Source organism: Mchenga conophoros, linkage group LG16, assembly GCF_057382185.1.
Source record: "Mchenga conophoros isolate Kocher_MC1m ecotype Shallow Benthic linkage group LG16, M_conophoros_male_GT1.1, whole genome shotgun sequence".
Classification (NCBI taxonomy): Eukaryota; Metazoa; Chordata; class Actinopteri; order Cichliformes; family Cichlidae; genus Mchenga; species Mchenga conophoros.
In genome coordinates this window covers 20,741,382-20,764,798 of record NC_140541.1, presented here as the reverse complement: position 1 = coordinate 20,764,798, position 23,417 = coordinate 20,741,382, and the positions used below count along the sequence as shown (strand labels likewise).

Here is a 23,417-nt window from a genome sequence, read left to right as displayed (position 1 = left end):
TCATTTTTCAGCATGACAATGATCCCAAGCATACTGTCAATGCAGTAAAATCATACCGGGAGAGAAAAACACTGACAATGATTATGTGTTGAAGATTAAATGCTGTCAAACTAAATAGTGACTTTAAATATTGACTACAAAGAAATTAAAGGTGTTTTAAGACTTACAAATCAACACCCCCACAAAGCCTTTTGGTAAATAGATATATGCACTATACACATATACAGTAACCAACTTCTTGTATCTCTTCTGGCCTCTTCTGTAAGGAAACCCAATTAGAAACACATTTTTCAGATTTGGAGTCATCACTCCATAGGACCTGATGCTACTGGTTTTCAGTCCAGTTCTTGTGTAATTTGGCATACTTGATCCTTTTCCTTAAGAATGGCTTCTCAACAGCCACCCTTCGGCTGGGACTGCATCTTTCAGGTCCTGAGACAGTACTGGATTTTTCCTGTTTCTTAAGGACATGACTTTCAGATACTGTTCATCTGCTGTAATTTTTCTTGGATATTATTTTCTATGTCTGCTGCTTCTTCTGTCGTCTTCCATTTTTCCAGTTTACTCAGATTTTTTAAGGACACACTGAATGCCATGCTGATATATGCCAAGTTTTCAACTAATAACTCTCTGGGAATCACCTTCTTGATGCCAAAAATAATATGCCTATTTTGTGCTAAAGAAATGGGAACAAATTATGTACAAATGTATGTACTTGTTTTATGCAACAGGCTTCTAGTAACAAAGTGCCTAAAGATACAATTTGGGTTCTAAAAATGGGTGCGGAAGGAAAGCCAATGTCCCAAAAAAAAAGACCTCTAGAAAGCCTGGAGAACTATTGCTCAAGACCACATTTGAAAATTACAAGAAAATCTGGCTCCTTGGTGGGTAAAAGCTCTATAAATGAGGGGCAATTCAAAACTTTTGCACAGCGCTGTAAACCTGAAACTAATACTGCACAATTATACAGGTATATGTGTATGTATATGTGTATATCCACACATGAACCAGGATGTTCATGTGCGTGTGTTAATAGGGCAGGATGGGTGTATCTTTACATGAAACTGAAACCCTGCTAACTTTCACATTTTAGGAAACTTACAAAAATGATCAGACACTGCCCCCACCAAATGTTTCAGCGCTGGAAAGGTATAGATGGGGAAGGTCTGTGAAACTATCCAACCATGTGACAAGTGCCTCTAATGGAGTGCTGGACCATTAGTTTTCTAAAACCACCGAGTTTAACACTGTGGTATTAAAAGATATTATATGTCCTCTTCTATATGATGACATAAACCTAGATGTTTATCAACTTTAGCTTGGGTTTAGGGATTAAATGTTATGAAAGAAAGCTTCTGCTGCAAATTGTATGGATGTTCAAATACATTTCCCCAACAGGATGCAGTCAAAGAAAAGATGCATGCATAATTGGAAGTTTAAGATCCATGTTGTTGGTATTTGTGAACTAAAAGGCTTCACTATGTTGATTTAAAAAAAAAACCCTGAGTTTCTCCTTTTAATATAAATACAGCTGTTTAATATAAATGCACCCATTCATAAAACAAGATTTTTTATTTTTATTTTTTAACAAATGTAATACTAAACTTCATCAAGGTAAATAGATGATCTAGACTAGTGATGTCTGGGGAAATTGGCTCCACTTACAGTCCACTTTGATCTCTCAGATATTGTAATATAATTAGAAAAATGGTGAAATTTTAACAGTATGTCTCAGTTTTTCTTATATGATAAAGAAGTGCTGCTGTGGTAAACAAAAAGATCTGTTAGCACAACTCTTTGGGCTTAAATGATAAGAAATAAATATGTAAAATTGTAGAAATAGTCCTGGCAGCTCATTGCCCAGACGGTTCTGTAATTATAAAGTGAAAAGGTTTTGTTAATCATCAGACTTTCTCTCTCCCCCTTCTCTCTCGCTCTCTTTTTAACTATGGGCCCACTGTAAAAACCTCAAATTTACTTAGTAGCTAGTGAAAAAGCAAAACTGTTTCGGTCATTTATTTGCATAATAATTACTTTATTACTTTGGTGTAATATGAATGGTGATGGGGAAAGTCTTTATCATTACCAAAAGCTGTAAAACCTATTAAAATACAGTTAAGAGTCTAAAACGCATGCCCTCCCCCACAATTTCCAAAATCATCCACTGGACTAAATTGCAGTCTTTCCCGGCCGATTCTGGCCCCCGGGCCTTATGTTTGACAATCCTCCTCAAGCATATCAGAGACAGAAACACAAAGCTACGAAATTCCTAAAGCCTTAAGTTTTTCTGTTCACATAGGACAGAAGCAACAAGCTCTTGTTAACTTGCACTCCCCCCCCCCAAAAAAAAGATGTCTAGACAAAATAGCTGCTGATTGATTTTATATAGATTCGATTAACCGTTTCAGCTGCTGACACCATGTGTCTTTTGTAGGAGGGGTGTATCAACTTTGAATAACACGAAAACAGAAAGAATGTGCTGTGAAAAAGTTTCAAAAGTTTGATGCTTATCTACCACGCATGGAAGAGAATTAGGGCCACTGGGGGAAAAGCGGGCACGTCTTTTTTTGTGTTTTCCAGAACTCCGACTTTTTTCCCCTCCGAATTCTGATTTTAGAATAGAATAGAATAATCTCAGAATCAGAATTCAGACTTTTTTTTCTCAGATTTGCGGGATTAAAGTCAGAATTCTGACTTTTTTCTCAGGATTGTGGAAAAGAAAAAAAAGACGTGCCCGTTTATTTTTTTCCAGTGGCCCTAATCCTCTTCCGTAACTACGCCTACGCTCTTTCATATAGGGAAGTTCGAGGTAACTACTTTTATAGGAGTTTACTCGGCAAAACAATCCCACGTAAACAGTTTAGTGTGTTTTTCCTTCTTCTCTATTTTCAGATGTCTTCTATAGTGTTTGCCATATCACATGGAGATGGACAGTGGTCTCTCTCGGCTGTCCGACAGTAACATTCTCACTGGCACACAGACCTGACCTAGAATTGCTACTTAGAATTCGACTAAACCATCTCGCAGTAACAGGGGGGTGGTGGGAAGCGACGACAGGAAATCTTGACTGGGATGTAATGGAGTAGGACCACTGGAAAGCTCCGGCGAATGGGGGGGAGACATATTCCTATTTTGTAATGTTACCGTGAAAATGTTGTGATTTGATAATTGTGCGGTGTAAATTCGTCGCTCAGGAAAAAGGGGAAATTAAGCTAGCATTCCAGGTGAGTGTTCCCCTTTTCACATCTAGCTGGAAAGTATCGCTACCACGGCTCGCCTCCTGGCAACGGGCACACGCGGGTCCTCCTCCCGGGGACATCTCACTTGGTATCCGTTCTTCTCTGCCTCTGTCCCCGAAGGCTGGCTAGCAAAACCCACGTAGCGTCTGGCCTGGCAGACAGTGAGCACCCTTTGAACCGTAAATGCCGATTTTTCCAGCGCAACAAAAGCGGATTATTCACGATGTTTTCGGCATGGTGTAAAACCCGCGGAGAAATATTGGTTTTTACCCCATTATACTGGAGGACCGCCCGTGCTTCGTGAAAATGAAAAAAGGATACAATGCAGCATGCATGTTTTGCATTCTTCGGGAGCTCCACACCGTTGGTATTGTATTTTCTTCATTTTAAACGTGTTTGGTATGATTTATAAATCCGAAACGAGATTATAGGCCTCGTCTGCTGATTGTGTCGGCCAGCCCTATCATCTGCCGAGCGATTTAATTGTTACATTGTTAACGGAGCGGGCAGAACTTGAAAATGAACGTTTGTCCAAGGCGGGCCTGAGTACTTTCATTAACAAACGAAGCCGTGGGATGAATATATGCGTGGGTTTTTGTGTGCGACGTCGTTGTTCTCGCTCTCAGCCGCCGTCCACTGCCTCCCTCTTCGGGGAAGACTTTGTTTGCGCTGGCCGAGGCTCCATGAATGCGAGTGCTGAAGTCCTCCCTTCCCCCCCAGTTCTCTGGCGAAACAGGAACAACTTCTTTTAGGAAAAAGAAAAAAAAGTTCCTGGAGTTTCAAGCGCCATGGAATTACTTTGTCCGCCAAGAGTTGTCCAGTGAGGCGCTGAGATTTCAGGGGGGAGTCTAATCCCTGTAGTTGCTGCGTGCTTTTACGTTTATTTAGCAGTTTTAGGTTTGTGTAGCTTTGTGTATATTTTAAGGACGCCTTCCTCGAGTAGGCCTGTTCGTGGGTAACTTGTGGCATTGTGCTGTGCTACCTTTGGAAAAAGAAAACAAAGAGTTAGACATGGTAACGAATGTGATCACTCTTTTACATTTTACTAATCTTGTTTAACTTCAGGGAGGATAAAAAAAATCCACAGATCCGACAGTGTGGAAATAAAAGCAGAGTAAAAACACAGTCACCACCTGGGAATTTACTGCTGATGAATAAAGTCTTATATTGTTCTCCCTTACCAAGTGATTTCTTTTGCCTCACTGAACATTTTGAAAGCATTCGTCAGGTTGCTAAATGCAATGTTTTTCCCTTGTTTTTTCTTTGTTTTTGTTTTTTTTTTTTCCCTTTTTCCTCAAGAGAAGTCTGCAGCTTTTGCACTTTGTAGCAGTCCTTTCTCAGATCAGATGCTGTTAGTTCCTCTGAGTTAGCAGTGAGGAGGGGGAGGTTCAGAGTCTGAGGACAGTTTTGGAGCATACATACCAGTTGCTGAAACTGAACTGCAGACCTTGCTGGGTCTCTTCAATTGCTAGGCAACACTGCTGTCTGCCATTAATGTGCATCATTGCATAGTCTTGAAGCTGTTTCACATGCATCTTTTTGTTTTTTGTAGAATCACTGCTTCTTTTCATTGGGACTTTGTGTAGTTAAGGATTTACAAAAAAAAAAATGCATTTTTGTCTTTCCACTGTGCATTTTTGGTGCACAGAAGTGAGGAAGCTCTTAAAAGAGTATCACAGACGCTCTCCTAATCCCTTATGTGCACACAGGTCGATAACTGAAGAATAAATACGTGTCTGGGTTAAAAAACGCGAGCCTACACTGTCACTGTAGCCCCTAATGACCTCAGCTTTGCACTGTTTATGTGTTTGCTACATGTTGGACTTGTGAACACCGGCTACTGAGTGCTTTTTCTTGCCGTTTGCTTGTTTGTGTTTTGCCCGTTGAGCAAAGTCCCTTCCCTCTGTTCCAGGTGTGAATGACTTGTGGCTGTAGGTTGTCGTGAGGTGGCCAGGTTCCTGCACAGCCTCTGTGGCTGACTGGGAGAAGTCGAGTGGAGAGCAGACATCAGTGCCCAGGGGACCTGAAGGCCTGGTTCTCCATATGAGGCCCTGCTGAAAGGGCAGGGGGGCTTCTGAGGTAACCCAACTCAACTCTGGCTCTCTCTTCTTTTATTACACACTTTATCACACAGTTTCTTATACACACACACTCCCCTTGTCCTCTCTAGGGTGACAGAATGCTTGTAAATGGGCTTCCTCGTTGTTTTCATTGCTTAGGAGTAAGTAAAACAAGTAATGGCAGGATTATAAAGCCAGTGTCTGAAGTCACTCCCTGTTTACGATATGGCTAACTGTATTTACAGTGAACAGTTTGTTTTAAGTTTCTGAATTGTCCTTAAAAAAAATCCTCATTGTGTTAAAATGTAGATAGTGGCCCGATGCTTGTCAGAAATAATGGAAAATCACACATGCTTGAAAGTGTCTGAAATCTACATTTTTCTGCTTACTGTCTGGTAGATGACATGGACTCTGTTATACAGGAGTTGCTGAAAAAGCTAAAACAAAGGGGTGATTTTGGACAATCTGTAGCCGTAAGGCCTTTGTGTTCATTATATGTTGGAATAAGAAGAGCTAGAAGCACGAGGCGCATTTTTTTCAGCTCTGCTTTTTCCACGCTATAATTGCTGTCAAAAACTCACTGGTGCCATAAACTGATAGCTTAACGCTGCTGTGATGTAACCATAACAAGTCAGGCGCGGGCACTTTGCAACGCCGGTCACTATCTCTTGACATTTATCTTTGGAGGTGCCTGCTTTCTGATGATGGAGCCTTGAATTGCGGAGCAGGCAGCCTGTTTGACTGCTGTTGACGCTCAGGGGGTAGCGGCTTGAGGAAAAGGACCTCACCGCCGCAGTGCATTGGACTATCAGCGCAGTGTTTGGTCTCGCTCTCTGATCTGCACATGTTGAGGACACAACACGGTCAGGGCGCTCTTCCTGAGAACGCTGTGCGCACTGTTTATTTATCTGCTATCTAATCTGAAGTGTGTTAACCAAAAACCACAGCGAGGTGAAGGACGCGGGGAAATGGATATTGATGTAAAGCGGCAAAGGATTTATTTTTGCCTCTGAGTATTGGACTCTCATGTTTCTGTGCATTTGTTTGCTTCGTGGGTTTTCTAATTAAAACTCGCAAGCCTTGTGTTGTGTATGACGTGGAGGGATGTGTTGGAGAGGCAGTTTGTCTCTGTGACTGTGTGGCGGGTAAAGGGGGAGGGGGGGTCGTATAGTGGATTAGACTACCCGACTCAGTGTGTTTTTCTACTGCTTTAAAGGTTTATTTAATCTCTGTAGGACCTTTTTTTTATTTGTACTAATGAAAGATCAGTTCATTAAAGACATTCATTCACAGTTCATTAAGAAATTCAGTTAATTTCATGAATGGCTCTCATGGTTGTAGGATGTCCACAAGGAGAAGGGAAAATAAAGTTTGACGTTTAACTTGTATTACTAACATTATTCTGCCCTTAACTTAGCATTGTAAGATTTTGTGTATCTTTTTTTTTTTTTTTTTTTAAGTCTAGCAGTGTTAAATTATTACTACAATGCAAGAGACCTGTAATCTAAGTACTTGATATACTGCAGTGTGGCCCTTAAAGGGAATTGAAACACTTCAAAATCACCAAACTCCTATAAAACAGGATTGTCAAGTACTGTGGTGCGTAGTTATATTCATCGTTCCCACCAGAACTGTAGAAATATGATGGTATAATAGGCTAAAATTATGAACTCATAGAATATATTTTTATTTAGTTCAATGGATGTAGAAAGCAATTTTTAACTCCTCAGATTGTAGAGGATTGCTCAAAACCACTAAAATAAGCTTGCCGCTGCAGGATGTTTCTGAGAGTAGGTGTAAGCGGATGAAGGTTAAAAGAAACTTTTGACTTCTTTGGCTATTGATTTGTATTTTGCTGCTGATATTGCCCGTTCACTCCTCTGGCAATTATAATGGACAGTTGATATATTTTCTCTCTCTCTCTTTCAGTAGATATAAATATGGACTTAATGCATTTGATAGGTATCTATGCCTACAGCAACTTTTTTTAATCTCTAGCAACAATGTTTCTCATCCTCGGCATGAAATTGTGAACACAGTTCTTCTACGAGAGTCAGTGTAATTAAAATCAACAATTAGTCGCAATCAGTGGGTTCAGAAGGTGCTATTTGGGGGGGAAAAACGTTCGCTTGTATCGGATTGAGCCAGTTGATGAAATCGGTGATGAAGTTTAGGCAGCGGAATTGGCATTTAGAGAGAGAAAGTGGAAAATGATGATCTTCCTGCTGCAAATTGGGTTACACGGCAGAAGCCAGTTAGAACCAGTAACAATAGGAGGTGAAATGGGATAAAATGGAAGACAATAACAGAGTGAAGATACACAGATAGATTGATGGATGGATAATAACGTGATGGTATTAAAACAATACAAAACTTTTATCCTGTTGTAGAAACATGGACATCAGTGCTTTCAGTGGATAAAATTACACACTTCAAATTTGCAAAATCTCTGAATTCTCAATCTGCTACAAACTGTTGTACAAAAGCGAGCGCATCGGTTGTGTGCGTCCTGTTGATCACAGTTGGTCCATCATAAGAAATATTAAGATTAATTACTATAATAATAAAATATAAGGGGTACGGTTAAGGCCTAAATATGTAAATTCACAACATGGAGCCCGTAGTAATAAGTCTTTTCCGCTTTCCTACCAGCTGCAGCTGAATGTATAAATGTGTTTCTCTAATAGCTGCAGTTTCACATCGTTTTAGTGTAGGAGGTCACGGACTCGTGTGGATGTGTGGTGGGATTGTTGCCCATACAAGATCCTCGGGGATGTGTCTGGCTGAGTCAGAACGTACCAATCAATCTGCTTTCATGTTTTTTTCGCTGTGATTGACAGTTATGGCACAGACAGGCTGCTTCTTCTACAACGAGGGAAAGGGCGCTCGCAAACAGAGCTGCTTTCAGGTGGAACCTGGGTGGTGGTGGTTGTGGGAGGGGGGTGGGGGGGAGCTCTGTGAACTGCATTTACCTCAACTGTGAGCCACCAAGCAGAGGGCCTTTCCTGCTACAAGGCTGACACTTTTTTTTGGGTTAGCCTAGCTTACCATATGACCAGGACTGATTTCACACACTTACTCACAGTGGGGCCGACATTACTTAGTCTGTAATCTGCCAGCTGGCCCAGTACAAAGTCAGAGTGATGTCTTGATTGTGAGATAACGGTGTGGTAAATTCACAGCTAGCAGGTGGTCATCCTGTGTCCTGCTTTCTGCATGTTTCATTCAGGCGGCGTTCTCATCAAAAACACTTAAAGTATTTCAAGAAGTGAGAGACGTTTGACTCTGACTACAACCTGTTGTGTGCCACATCTGTGAAAGTGCAACTTTGGACAACATCCCCACTGTAAAAACGCTGGATAACGTCCAGCGTTTTCATGAGTGAAAAATGGCTTTAACGAATAACAAGGTGGCCACAAGAAGAAAGCATTGTATCGTGATGAAGTTGACTAACTGGGAGTTTTTTATTGTTTCATTTCTTTATCTTTGGTGATCCGATAAGATGCCCAACAGTGTTTGTTTAAACTTTAACACAATTCAGGGAGCTCAGTTTTAATTTGAAATCTCAATTTATTCATCTGCTGTGGTAACTCTTCATCGGTAAGTATTCTTTGACTAAGCGATCACTGTAAATATGAGGAAGATTCTGGTGCTCCAGCCCTTTATTCTCTTTAGTTGAGCTTCTGATAAGTGATAGTTTCAGCGCTTTGTAAAAAAAATGCACTGTTTTAAATTAGTTTGTGAGAAATAAACAGAGCTTCATAGAGTTAAATGTTGTTTATATGGCTGAAGTGATTAATCTACATAATGCTTGCCAGGAAATTGTTTTGCAACTAAGTTGATATATTGATGTAAAGCAAACATTAATTTAAGTCCATTTTTAAGCAAAAATACCAACTCTACCAAAGTGTAAGCTTCTCAGTTGAAGAATGATGCTTTTTCATTAATGCTTAGTTTTGACTGTTTTCTAACAGTAACGTCAATAGATAATTTATAGTGAAAAATCACAGAGTTGTGCAGGGGTTAGAATAGAATAGAATAGCCTTTATTGTCATTGTACAGAGTACAACGAAATTGGAGTGCCACTCCCTTGGTGCAAGTTTCAATAATAAATATAAATGTAAAATATAAAAAGTACAAAAAAAACAATCGTAAGTACTCAAACAATAGTATGTACAATATATACAGGATAGCAGCATTAATATAATGACAGTAGCTGTGCTGCTTCATACCAGGAAGGTCCTGGGTTCAAACCCATCGGGCATCTGGGCGGTTTGGAGTTCGCATGTTCTCCCTGTGCTTGTGTAGGCTTTTCCTGGGCTCTCCAACTTCCTTCCAAAGTCCAAACACGCACATGTAAGGTTAACTGGTGACTCTAAATTGGCTGTTTGAGTGAAGATTAGTGAAAATGTTTGTCTGTTTCTCTCTCTTTGTTAGCCTTGTGATTAACTGGCGATTTGTCCAGGGTGTAACCTGCTTCTCGCCATATGACAGCTGGGAGAGGCTCCAGCCCCCCTACCAGCCTCATTTGGTTAAGAAGATGGAAAAATTGTAGTTTATACTGGACTTGAGTCTTATGGTCACTGCATTTGAAAAGCTTGCTCAGAATAAAGCCCCCTGCATTAGCGCAGGTATAAGAGGAGAAGAATCCAGAAGAATCAAGCAAATAAATCACAGTTTTCCCCTCCAGGAAGTCTTATCTTTTCAAGCTACTCGAGAATCTTCCTCTGTATAATCTGGGAATCTCTGAGCTCCTTTATTTATATAATTGAAATGTCAGTAAGGGCTGTCACGGCTGTACACTTGTGTATAACCTGGCTGTGTGTATATTAGGTTACAGAAATTAAGAGGTGCAAGAAATAGCCCTCTTCTGCTAGTACTTACACGGCTGCATTTGAATCGAATTGACTCGTTTTTTTGGGTTTTCTGTTAGTGATAGCACCTGGTACCATGTACTCTTTTAGTACTTGCTTGGCTGGGGTTCCAAGTGAGCTGAGTTGATCGGAAAATGTAATGTCAGCAGACTGTGTGCCACCGATTGGTCAGTCAGTGGTGTCATGAGAGTGACTCCTTCCCAAAAATTAAAACTGTCATTTTTGAAATCCAGCATCGAGGAAAGTAGTGGCACAAAAATCACGGCCCGAGTAAAAGCCATAGACTGAGCGGGTATGCTATCGGCTCGACGTCGTTCATTGTTGTATTGTTTGTGCCACATACAAAGGACATCACAGGACATTTGGATGTGTTGCTAAAACAACCCCACGCACATTTAGGTGATACACAGTTGTAGTAGAAAATGAGTCGAGCTGAGTAGGTACCGCGTCCCACCACTTGGGGTGAGGGTAACAGTGATGCATATAAACAAGGGTTCAGACCACACAATGGTCACTGTGTCAGTTTAGATGAATATAGAGTTATGATATCCTGCCTTTTCGTGACTGAGGAACATGGCAGACTACATGGTGCTACCCAGCCAATCATGCTTGCAGTCTTTCCTGATACTTTATGCTTTCTGTGAAAAGAATCCAAACACACTGTGGCAGTTGAAGCAGTATGATACTGGTTGACTAGTGGTCACTTCACAGTTCCACCTAAACTAAAGTGGTAAAATCATTCTTCATCTTCTTTGCCATGCCTGCAGTTGTTCACAGCTGAACTTTTGAGAAAACTCAACAGCCGGCACAGCGCTCTGTACTGATATTGATGAACCACACAGGAAAGACAGAAGTGCCACGAAACACCCAGAAAAATGTCAACATGCTAGTTTTTTTTTTTTTTTTTTAAATGTATGTATTATGTGAGAAAAATCAACTGCCTATTTTCATCCTGTGTCACCTAGATTGGGCCGTAATTGGGCACAAGAAGATGCATATCGTACCTTCTTAACCCACTAAGAGTCAGACTTTGATTTTAACTAGAATGGACCAAGATCTTTAGATAGATGATTCATGGACTATTCACAATGGAGTAATTTCAATTTGGAGTCACCACTGTTTATATTGTAATCAGATCATTTATAACCAGTAGCAAAAATTAGCTTTTGTTTTGTTGCATATAAACAGTAGTTTCCAAGCAGACAAAATCAGATGTTAGCGCCTTAATTATCTAAATCAGCTAACTTAAAGGTAATCTTTTATTTTTATATTTAGACCGCAACTGTAAGCGCTTTGTTATAGGAGGCAGACAAAGGGGATTTTTCACACGTTGCTGCCTATAATTACAAATGTCATGTGTCTTGGATGTGGCACAAATTACACACACTGGTTTTATTGTATTATAAGCTCATCGCTTCAGATGGGAATCTCAAGAGACCTTCCAATACAGATGCTGATTTGACATGTATTAGGGCCCTTTACTGAAGATGCACTTCTTTTAGTGCATCTGTATTTGATTTTTTTTTTTTTTTAACCCGCTGTCGAGTAATTCGAGCCACCTGCTTGTGGTTGTGAGCAAAGGACTTGAATGTGTTGTTTCTTAATCAGTTTTAGATCATGAATGTGAGGAACAAAACAACTCTAAGCTTCATTCTGAAAATGTATTTTCTTGAGTTACGTTGGCAGTTAAAAAACATCGCCTTAAATGGTTATTGGTGAATAAATCGCATAAAAAGAAACCAGGCAGGATGCTCAGCATGCATCTGATATCAGGATTAAGAAGCATCACCATTAATGTGAAGATTTCATTTTAAGTTAGTTCACCAGGGGCGTGGCTTTTGCATGGCTTTACATATCACTTATTGCTGCGATTCCATGGTTATATGCAGGGACCTAAAGGAAGCTCAGACAGAAATGCACACGAGCATGCTCTGACTCATGGGAACAGCACATGCCATAAACTTGAAGCAGAGTTCTCAGTGGATCTCCGACATTATTAGGACAGCTAAGTACTGCCTCATGTTGGTATTTGTCTGTGCACCAGTATAGTTATGTGCGTGTATATTGCTCTGTGACTGTATATTTAATTAGGCAGGTCTTAGCCAGTGTGTTTAAAATTCCATGGGTATGACACACCAGTGTAAACTGGGGTAACTCAGGGACACAATCTGTCTCATATTCTCTCCAGAGTGCTAATTTTGTTGTACGATAAAAGAACGAAGATAGAACATCTATTATATACTCTTTGTGTGTGTGCGCGTGTGCTTGTGTGTAGTTTCTCTCTTTAGGAAATACCAGGTCAGTAAAGATGCCTGAGCTTTGTTACGTGGTTTGAAAGGTTGCAAAGCCTGTTTCTTGTGGGCGCTCTGGTTTGTAAAATACAGAAAAGAATGTATGGAAAATATTTTGCGTAAGCACGTCTTGAAGTTTTGCATAGTGTGTTGTCATCTTTCCTGCTTAATATTCTTTTAAAAATTTTGATGCAGTTTGATTAATGAAACGTTTTAACTAATAACAAGTTGCTTGCAAGAAAAGCTTGTTGACCGGTGAGGAACGCAAATTTCTTTTCCTCTTTACCTCAGTGGTCTACATGGCTGCTGAAAGGCCTGGCCGTTGGGATTTCCCACAATACTTGTAGTCACAGGGAGACGTCCTCCCAGCATGAGCAAGGTTGGAATGTGGCCCGAGTGTGGGAGCGACTGTGCGGATGAAGGAAGGGGAGTCACGGACCAGAGAGCAGGGGAAGGGAGGAAAGAAGGGGTCTGCACAGAGGGCAGCAGAGTTTGTCCTAACTGAGTGCTGTTCCTGTGTTAATTCATATCTGAGATAGAAATGAGAGAAATCATTATTTAGAGAGGAAAAATGCGTATGTGTCTTACTGTTTACTGCTCATATTTGCTGCAGTGACTGCTGATTCCAGGAGTGCTCTTGCATTAATTAGCAGTTCTACTGGAGGTCTTCATGGGTTTAAAATTTTGATCCTAAAGGGATCCAGAGGGGATCTGAAAAAATTCATACGCAGTCTTAAATGGACCTTAAGATAATTGGACTAGATCTGAAATGCAGTTGACCTGAACAGACCCAAAGAGAGACCACCAGCAGTTAATTGGCAGGATGATGCACCATCAGCTAACAAGCAGACTTAAAGAGAGGCAGTTAAATTTTTTTTCTTCCCTCTTTTCTTTGCTGGAGTTTTCTTTTGCCTCAATCACTTTGTACTCTGCAGTGTAACACAATGTATTTTGATGTCACAGCTGAAAGCAAATCTACTGGGATACATGTACATTTTAATTGTGGAGTTTGCATGTCGTCCTTGTGACTGCATGGGTTGACTGCAAGGCTACGACCTTCTTAAAAAATGGACAGATTGGTGAACGTAATCATTCAGACATCCAACCCAGAATTAAACTCCTTAGGTCCAGAATAAGGTCTCTCATATTATGGTATGTCATGAGTTAGTATGGCTTACTATGCTAAGATGTGCTAGTCATGAAGTAGAATTAATAGAAGGGTGACCAGCTTCTAGGTATAATGGTTAAGAACTGGACCCACAGGCATCGATGTTCACAAGCTCACTTCCAGCTCTGGTCGTCTTTCTGCTTTCTCCTGCTAACAGAGTATACTTCAGTAGAAATCTCAGCTACAGTTTGACCTGATTGGTTTGATCCAAATGGACATCGAAGGGTTTTACAACCAGTTTTATTCTTGTATAAATGTTTTCAGTGTGATTTATTGTTCCAAGTCTTATCTGGGATCCAAAAGTTGTGCAGTCTTTGATGTTTCATCTATAAAGTCCAAGATGTGCTGTATTTTATAAGTGAGAAATATTGTCGGATTCTTTTTACCTTGATACCTTTTAAAAATCTTACTGTCAGGTTTTGATACTAGCAACCCCCTTAATTTGCACTTCTTGTCATAGAAGTACAGGCACGTTCTTGCCAGTTATCCCGTTGTCTTTGTCTCGTATTGAGCACAAAGGTGTGTGTGTGTTTGTTTTGTGTGAGCAAGGTACAGTCACTTAGCCAGGGATGCAGAGACAGAGGGCAGATGGAAAGAGATGGAAGTGCGGGGTGAAGTGTGTGAGACGGAGATCAGAGCAGGCCAGAGTGCTGAGTGCCAGTCCTGCTGCCGGAGCTGGCCACTACACATGGCACCATTCCCAGGCTACGCCAGCAGATGTGCCACTAGTGAGTCAGCGTGTGTGTGTGTTTGCCTACTTGCACTCGACTGGGAGACAGACACCCACCCGCACTCTCTGTGAAGACAATGGCTTGTGTAATGACTACCGTATCACACCCCTTTCCCATCCTCCTGTTTTCGTTGCCACTTCCATCACTGTGATGGATACGGTGAGGCTTCTGTCACCACGATATGATATGACACAGTGTGACATTACACACATGTCGCCTCCCAGGGGATGGTGGGCCTGGTCTGCAGACCAGAGGAGAATGTGTTGTGGATGGTTTGAATTGGGAAAGCTGTTATGCAGGACCAGTAGGAAAGCTAATATTGGAAGTAATGGAGGGAGCTGAGGAAAAAAGGAGGAAGATGGAGGTGTGTAAATATTGGACTCTGGGAGCAGTCAACAATTTGGAAAATACAGAAGACTTTAAGTTTCTTGTAACAACTTGATTTCAGTTGAAAGGAAGCCTGGTCATACTTGTGCGTGCGTCCTTGAGCCTCTCACAGTGCATGCATAATGTCAAATGTTAGTCTAGTGGCGTCACAGCTCTATCTTTAGTGACATTCAGGATTCTTTGCATTCTGTGTTCGCTAAGTGTAAATAATGAGCACAACGCAGGGTGTGGCATGCTGGCAGAGTCCTTTCAGGAAGTCACCTGAACAGGTGAGCATGCAGGTGTTTCCTACACTGTGGTATTGTTAATGTCCAACAGATATCTTTATCTTACTTTCATTTTTTTTCTTACTGTTTTTTTTTTTTGTCTCACTTCTTCAAGACAGAAAGTAGCTGTAATGTTTGTGCAGGTTGTGCTGTTTATTACCTGAGCTAAAGCTGCATATCAACATCATCGTCATCATTTTAGATTTGCATTAAACTTTACATAAACTAAAATGCTAGTATTTTAGCGGTGGCAGCTTCATAATGAAGTAGAATTGCAAATGACAAGTTTAATGTATAAATAATAAAACTCATTGTCCTTGAGTTCAACAGATTGGCAAGTTTTGCTTGCTGTAACTCAGTATTTCTGTTTAAGTGACATTACAGCCACTATTCTTACTTTGTGGCCCTGCTGTCTTACTACTCACTACATACTCATGCTTAGAGTATGTAGTGGCAGTATGTAGGAGCAGGAATAGCTCAGTAGGTAGAGTGGTGACCCCATGATCGGAAGGTCGGGGGTTCAACTCCACTGAACGGCTACCCTGAGGTACCCCTGAGCAAGGTACCGTCCCTACACACTGCTCCCTGGGCGCTGCATTGGTGGCTGCCCACTGCTTCACTGGGTGAATGGGTTAAATGCAGAGGAACTATTTCCCTATGGGGACTAACACTTACACATTATTATTATTATTAAACTAAATTCATATCACAAATAGAGCAAACAGATATAGAAGATTTACCTGTCCTTCAAGAAGCTAAGATGCAATTTAAGGTATAGTACAGCGCATGTAGATTGGAAAACCATAAAAAAATAACTAAAGCAAAAAGTAATATAGTCAGTGAGAGCAGCCATCATAAATTTTATAGTCCAGTCTAACATTTCAAGCCCATGTTGATAAACACACAGTAGCAGTATCTGACACAGACACCACTGTGTTATGCTTTGTTCCCATTATACACACACAGTACACTGACAAAGTTAAAGGACTGACTCAGAGAGATTTTGTAAAAGTACAGAAATTCAGTGCTGCTATCCTGTAATCACCACCTGTGGCTTACTTTGACAAAGGGGCGATCGTGGCTCAAGAGTTGCCAGCTCGTCTTGTAATCGGAAGGTTGTCGGTTCGAGCCCCAGCTCTGACAGTCTTGGTCGTTGTGTCCTTGGGCAAGACACTTCACCCGTTGCCTACTGGTGGTGGTCAGATGGCCCAGTGGTGCCAGTGTCCGGCAGCCTCGCTTCTGTCAGTGCGCCCCAGGGCAGCTGTGGCTATAATGTAGCTTGCCATCACCAGTGTGTGAATGGGTGAATGACTGAATGTAGTGTAAAACGCTTTGGGGTCCATAGGGACTAAGTAAAGCGCTATACAAATACAAGCCATTTACCATTTACCAAAGTTATCCAGATTTTCACTACATATTTAACTCCAAAGGGAAGAAATCAAACATCGTTTGAACATTTGGAAGGTTTAAAATGTGTTTTCATTAGAAAAGGGCATATTTTGGCATAAGGCACATCCTTATTTCACCACTCTGTCAGATTAAAAAAAAAAATCATTTTGTTGCATATAAGCTTTTATTCATGTGACCATTTCACTAAATTGAAGTGTGTGTGTATAAGCTATTGTGATGAGATGTAGAGCGTTGTTTTTTTAAATTTTGTTTTATTTTTCCTGCTCTGAGTTGGCTGCTGCTTTTTCAGATTGTACAGTTGGTTGCTGATGGCCATGTGTTTTGTATATTCTTACAGAAAACTGTGAGAAGAGGTGGAAATAATGCTTTTTGATATTTCCCCTAAACAAATAATGGGCAAAAGCAATTCTTGAGATGGAGGGTGAACAGACGGAGAGTGGGTAGGGAAGCTAGAGTGAGAAAGAGGGAGCAATACTCCATTGTGACTGAACTGCAAAATGGGATTTGCATAAATAAGGCTGAAACATCAGCAGGCCCTTTTACAGCCACCAGCAGGGCTGAGATGAGGGAAGAGGGATGGCGTGTGTGTGTGTGTGTGTGTGTGTGTGTGTGTGTGTTGTTTTTTTTTTCTTTTTTTTAAATAAATCTTTGTTGTGTTTAAAATTTTCAGCCAGTGGACTATGTTGACAGCAACATAGTTCTTTTCTTCTCGCTGATCCCACACCTTACCAGCGGAGTATACCAGTAGATACTGCATTGCTATAAAGCCTCCCACTCCCCTTCAGAGGAATTTGGGTGACGTAGATTGGAAGGGTCTACTCTCTAAGCAGGCAGCATACAATGACTGTTACATAAGCATGAAAATAAAATAGTCCTCCAGTGCCACCCGCATCGGAAAGCCCAAATCTAATTGAATTGAACTATTTTCTGCCCCCTTCATATTTATATCACAGGCAAAAAGCTCATTTTTGGAGCGTCATTATGCTGTTTTCCCATTAACTTGCATGAACTGCATCTCCTCGTGTTTGCCGTGATAGACAGTTCAGCATCTTTACTGGAGGTGGAGGAAGTGAATTCTCTGTGATTACCTCTATGATGCTTTCTTGTTTAAATGTGTGTGTGTGAGACATGCTGGAACGTACACACCTGATGTGTGTGTGTGTGTGTCCGTGTATTCCTTATGACAATCATGTCAGCAAGCTTTCCAATTAGTGTCTTGTTAGCGTGCGATTGGAAAGAACAGATGATTGACAGTTCCTGCTGTTTGCTTCCATGTACGCGCACAGACTTGCATCACACGCATATGCTTGTTATTGGGGTCTAGATTTAGATGAAGCCCCTCCAGGCTTTACATGCAAGTTGGAGTTGAATGAAGTAGAAGACTGGTTCTTTGATATATTATAAACTATATCTACTAATGCAAACGAAATATATATATTTTAAGTGATTTTATTTTATTTTATTTTTTCTTGCTCTTCTCTCAAGGCTCTCCTCCTTTTGTATTGCTCCATAGTGAAGGAGTCAGTCAAGGCCAACTACTGCCTGATCCCACCAGGTCCGAACATTTTTAACTTGCGCTGGACACCTTCTCCTAAAGGGTTCACTGAGCTTTAAGCAAAGTGCTTGTGATGGTTGAAAAGAGTTTAGTATACATCCCTCAGCACCTTGTGAAGAGGGAATAGAGGAGCCTAAATTTCCCTAGCTGGCAATCATGCCCAGTTTGTGCAAAGTAAATGGTGTTTTTAAATGTCAGTCAGCTTTTTTTTTTTTCTGACGTTCATTGCTCTTTTTAATGTACAAATGAAATGGTACACCCTCTAAAAGTCCTAGTTGTTACTGGTGTCCTAAACATTTTACCTGTTTAAAAACACCAACAATCACAATCAGATGCCACTTTAGGAGTAGCCTTTATTAATATCTCATTAGGTTTTGTAGTGTACATTTAAATTTTTTAGGAGCAGGAAGGTTCATCCAATTAGATTTCTCTTGGAGACAGACGTTAAATTCAGTTTACATTGTTAAAGTGAAGGGGAACCCTGAGCATGTTTTTGTGGCCGGTACACAGTAGCCGATAGCATCTGATATAGTGTCATCGTTAGACTCCGCTCTAGCACAAGCTCCAATTATAGAAACAAGACGTTAACAGCAGAACCTGTTTTCTGCGTGCCTGTTCAGCTGGTAGTGTGTAATTATTCAGACACAAAGTTTAACTGAACTTTTATATGGGGACTGTCGCGTTAACAGAAGCTCTTGTTTCTGATTTATGCTGTATATCACAGCTGCAGAATTACACGTGCTTCAATATAAAATGCGTAAAAGAAGTTGCCTTTCGTTACATTTTTAATAATGAGCCTAGCATTTCTCTGAAGTGTCTCCACTACAGTATTTTTTTTACATTTAAAGGTTAATCTAGTCAGTTTAATTTGGTTCTACAAGCCGCCTCTGTTTCTGTTGAGAAGCCAGCGTCTGCCTGTGTGCAGTAATCTGTGCTCCTGACTGCTGTAAATCACTTCTTCTTCTGTGACCAGTGAGAGATGAGTGTTGCTGCTGTAGCAGGAGTCGGTGTATTTGTCTGCTTCCCAGTGCTGCCACCATCCCCCCATACAAGTAGAAAAGGGGGCGACACAACCCCCAAACACCATTCCACCTCCCTCTCCCCAGGGGGACTCTGGAGCCAGTTACAATGCTGAGTGTTTTGGAAGAGCTCCTAAATATTTTCAGGATGACAATGTAATCTCACTGACTGGGCTGCTCTCTTGAACAGGATTCTCGTGCAGTTCTCGCTCTCACTCACCAACACACACAAAAGACAGTGATTGGTGTGAGTCACAGTACCAGCTCGACAGCTCTACCACATGTGCCAAAGATAAAGAAAGTATCAATGACTAACCTAACTGGTGTTTTTAAATTGTAAAATCATTATATGTAAATCAACAGATTTCTTTTTTCCAGATAAATATTGGTGCTCTCTGGTGGACAAACTAAGCAGTGGTGGCAGCGTTTGGGCTGTGACTTAGTTTTTATCAGTTACTATTGAACCAGACTCCATATCAGCTTATAGTGGAGCATTTATATTATCAAGCACCTTGAGATGATTGATCTTGCATATTGATGATGTATAAATTGAATCAAACTATAGAGTTAGTGGAGGGGAAGACTGATGTTTTGTGTCTGCTGTTTTTTTATAGTCTTTGTTCTGTCAGCTGTTTAAATTGGTCAGTTGTTTTAACTAACACATGTTGAACAATGAGGATTGAAATTATGTACGTACTTCCAGAGTTCACTACAGATTTAGACTGTATTTGTGAGGGGTGTTTGTAGGAACACCCATGAGCTTCCAAAGACAGTGTATGCACAATTTCTTAAACAAATTATTAGATTATTTATTTTGTAACTTTTTCCTGCAAATACAATTGTGAAGTACTTGGTGATTATTACCGGAGCATTATAATCCGCCGTCTCTGTAATGAGTCTCTTATCCTTCACCGTTTTGGACTGCAGCTGGATGTGGTAGACTTTGTCTGCTCTGAAGCACTCGATACAGACGCATGAACCGGTTCTCCCCCAGTCGGTAGACCTTGAGGACACAGCAGATCTGTAGAGTTGAAGAAGATTATCATTACCAGCTGCAGTCTAAGGGCTCCAAGGCGCTTCTGCGGTGGTATTGCAGACAGACAGCTTTGTGGATGGCTGTATACATGTTGTAGCTGTTTACTGTCACTAGGGGGCGACGCCACAAACAACTGATCTGTAGGCTACTTTTACTTGCTTGTGCTATTGTTGGTCCATCACTTGTGGACAAAAGCAGGTTTATAACTTGCAAATTGCTTAAGTGAAACCAAGTGTTCAAAATAAAGAAAAGCGTCCACTGCAGCTTCTCATGCTGCTCCTGTTTGTGGCCCACTCTTCAAGCCGTCAGGGTTCAGGTTATGCATACACTCATCCACGTCGAGCTATGTGCTTTTGTTGTTGTTGTTTTTTTTTTTGAGGACTTTTGACGTTGGAGTTGGTTGCCTACGGAGAGCCTCTCTGCAGACAAATACCTATGCAAACAGACACAACGTCTCTACCATAAATTAAGTATAAGACGGCGCATGTAATGTGTCCATTTGCAGGATGCGATAATCTTGGAAAGCAGCTGAATGATGTTGAAAGCTGTCATAGTAGAGATCAGGCTGTTGATCTGCTGGCAAGCGGGTCAGCAGTGTCTGAATTTTAAAAATGAAAGCAAAGGGTATTGTCCATTCGTTGCGGATGGCATCATTCTCTCAGATGGATATGGAATAAAGCTAAAGCCAGTCTCTAAATGTATTTGGGCGGGTCTTAACATACCTGGGCGGCCTGCCCATATAAAGTCTGTGTGTGAAGCACTGAGTGTGTTGAGGGCGAAAAAAAAAATGCACTATAAGCAGACATTTCAGACACTGGGGGAAAAACAAACATGCTGAGGTTACAATTAACAATGACTGAAGTCTGTGTAAGTCGTCAGGTAATGAATTTGACCTACGATTTTCTTACTGAATAATGTCAGAATTACTTTATTAAGCCCTGTTTTGCCCAAAGCAACTTTAAAAGAGGGGGGAAATAACAAAGATTGATAATAAGAAGACTTTGGGTAGAGTGTCACTTTGAACTCTCTTGAGACGGCGTCTACCTTTTCCAGTTTTGTTAACAGTCCTTTTTCTCCTTCTTTTCTCTCAACAGTGTGCCCAAGGGCCGTTGAAAGCCCCCTTGGGGGAATTTCATAAATACACACTGAACAAGAACAAGAGAAGCCTTCTGGACTATTGTTATTTTTTTCCACACTTTTCCCACACACACACATACACTTACACACATACACGCACACCCACACAGACAAGGACGTAGAGAGAATGTTGGAGGTCCAAGAGGAGAGGCCAGCGGCGGCAGGTACAGCAGCGACACATTTCAGCAAGAGGGAACGAGGAAAGAAAGAGAGAGAAGAGGCCAAGGACGGTCGGGGAAACCTGTCGAACATTGGGAATCCTGTTCCTGGCTCCAGGAACGTGCGTGCAAAAGCGCCGCTCACACACACAGGCAGTCCTCACCAGCTCATCACTCCACCCTGTTCTGTAGTCTTGGGAGCTCCATCAATGAACTCCAATAGGCTAAAGAACTCCCCGTCCACCAACACACAAAGGTGAGTGGATTCATACAATGTGACAACCTGTGGATATTGCCCTGCGATACTTCCTTTCTAATAATGATCAGCTATTTTGTGGGTGTAACTGAAATCTAGGTTATACTGGCTATATATTAAAGCTATGGATTAAAATAATGTTTAATCCAGACTGTTTATGATGGACAGCAAAGCATTTTTAACTGCATGAAAATCTTTGGAAGTACATGGAAATAAAACTTTTTAAAGGGTTGTTTGAAAAACTACTACCCTTTTTTTTTTCTCCTTTTTTTTTGTTAAGACAACCTTCCTAGACAGTTTGGTGGACTATTAATGATGACTAAACCACTTAAGCTTGTTATTTAGCTTCAATAACATGTAATCAAACTTTACTGAGGAAACATCTGTCCACGGCAATTCTTTTTTTTTTTTTACGTAATTGGAAAAAAAGAAGAAGAAAAAAAGCCAAGGTCATTAACAACAGTTAAGAACAAGGGGCAAATTGAAAAGCTCTGCCTGTTTTTCCAGCTTAGATTTAGTTGAAATAAGAAATATTAACTTTAAAAATCAGCAAGACCGAGGCCACATTAAGGCGGCCTTTTTGCTCATATGTACTGTACTTTCTAGAGAGCTGTTGTTCTAGTATTTGAATGTAAGAAATAAACATATTCCTGCTGTCAGATCTGTTTACGCTGCTTACAATCAGCATGTCGTTTAAACCCTTATAGCCATCAAGAATGGGGCAGCTCTTTTCCTAATTGATGCATGTGGGCACAGAGTTCAGTTCAATTTCAGTTCACTTCTGGTTTATTTAAAGACCCTACAGTACTCAGAAAACTCCAACGATTAGATGATCCGGTATGAGCAAGCATGTTGTGACAGTGGGAAAGAAAAACTCCTTTTGAACAGGAAGAAACCTTTGGTAGAACCAGGCTACACGAGGCACAACTGTCTGCCACGACTATTTGAGGGAATGAAGGCAAAGTGAAGAGAAAAACGGGAGCACAGGGAGACAGGACAGTTATTTCTTTTTCTATTCCAGCTCCTAAACCTGGTAGGAAGACCTAGTTTAAAATGGTGTCTCTTCTCTAGTTTGGCTAGAAAAGCTAGCCATAGTTAGAAATTACTCTTAAGTAATCTTTTTGCATGGACATCATTTACTTTTCTGTAGCAGCAGGCAGAAAATGCGTTTGGATAGCTGTTAACACAGAAACTAGGCCCTATCTAGACTCTTTTGGCTGATTACTTTAACTTAATTACCTCTGTCTGCTTGCGCTTCACCAGTGGCTGTGGCTTAATGATTGTAATGTTACTTTTTCCTACACACTCGACAGACGGAGTCACTCAGTCCCTGCAAGGACCCTGAGGCACACACGTTACCTACAGGGCTTTCTTCTTAAAGAGGAAGGCTCGGCCGTTTATAAAGTCATCTCACTTGCACATCTAAAATTAAAAAACAAAAAAGTAAAATAAAATAAAAACAATAAATAAAATAAAGCTAACATGTTATCCTTATGCTTTTTAAGGTTATTACTACTCTGGTATTTTCATTTCTCTTTACTGAATTGAACTTACTCTCTTGATGTCTTTAATTGTAGCGGTATTTTGAAGTGAGGCTTGTAAGCAAGTATGTCTACACGATACCTGATAAATCTATAAGAGTTGCATGTTGGCAAGGTCAAGAAGGTGGTACAAACCTGAACAATTTGCTTTACCTGTATGGTGTGGAAATTAGGTGTTGGTCAGGTGTAATGCTAATGTAAAATCATTTTTTGTGAATTATTAGTTTAAGGTTTTGATGCGTGATCCAGAGCTCTTCCAGGGTCAGGGAGTACACTGGGCTTGGAAGTT

General features: G+C 40.8%; 1 protein-coding gene across 2 annotated transcripts in view; it reads left to right on the top strand.

The window, feature by feature from the left end:
- Positions 1–3,045: 3,045 nt before the first annotated feature.
- The window catches only part of bcl9 (BCL9 transcription coactivator), a 28,559-nt gene continuing 8,187 nt past the window's right edge, over positions 3,046–23,417 (top strand). Inside the window, exons 1-3 of one of the 2 annotated variants that reach the window (XM_085250355.1) lie at positions 3,046–3,224; positions 5,152–5,318; positions 21,131–21,587. In XM_085250355.1, coding sequence (XP_085106481.1) covers positions 21,301–21,587 — 287 coding nt within the window. In that variant the 5' untranslated portion in view covers positions 3,046–3,224; positions 5,152–5,318; positions 21,131–21,300. Of the gene's footprint in view, positions 3,225–3,251; positions 3,607–5,151; positions 5,319–21,130; positions 21,588–23,417 lie in introns of those variants that run through there. The other variant, XM_085250356.1, reaches the window with a different exon arrangement.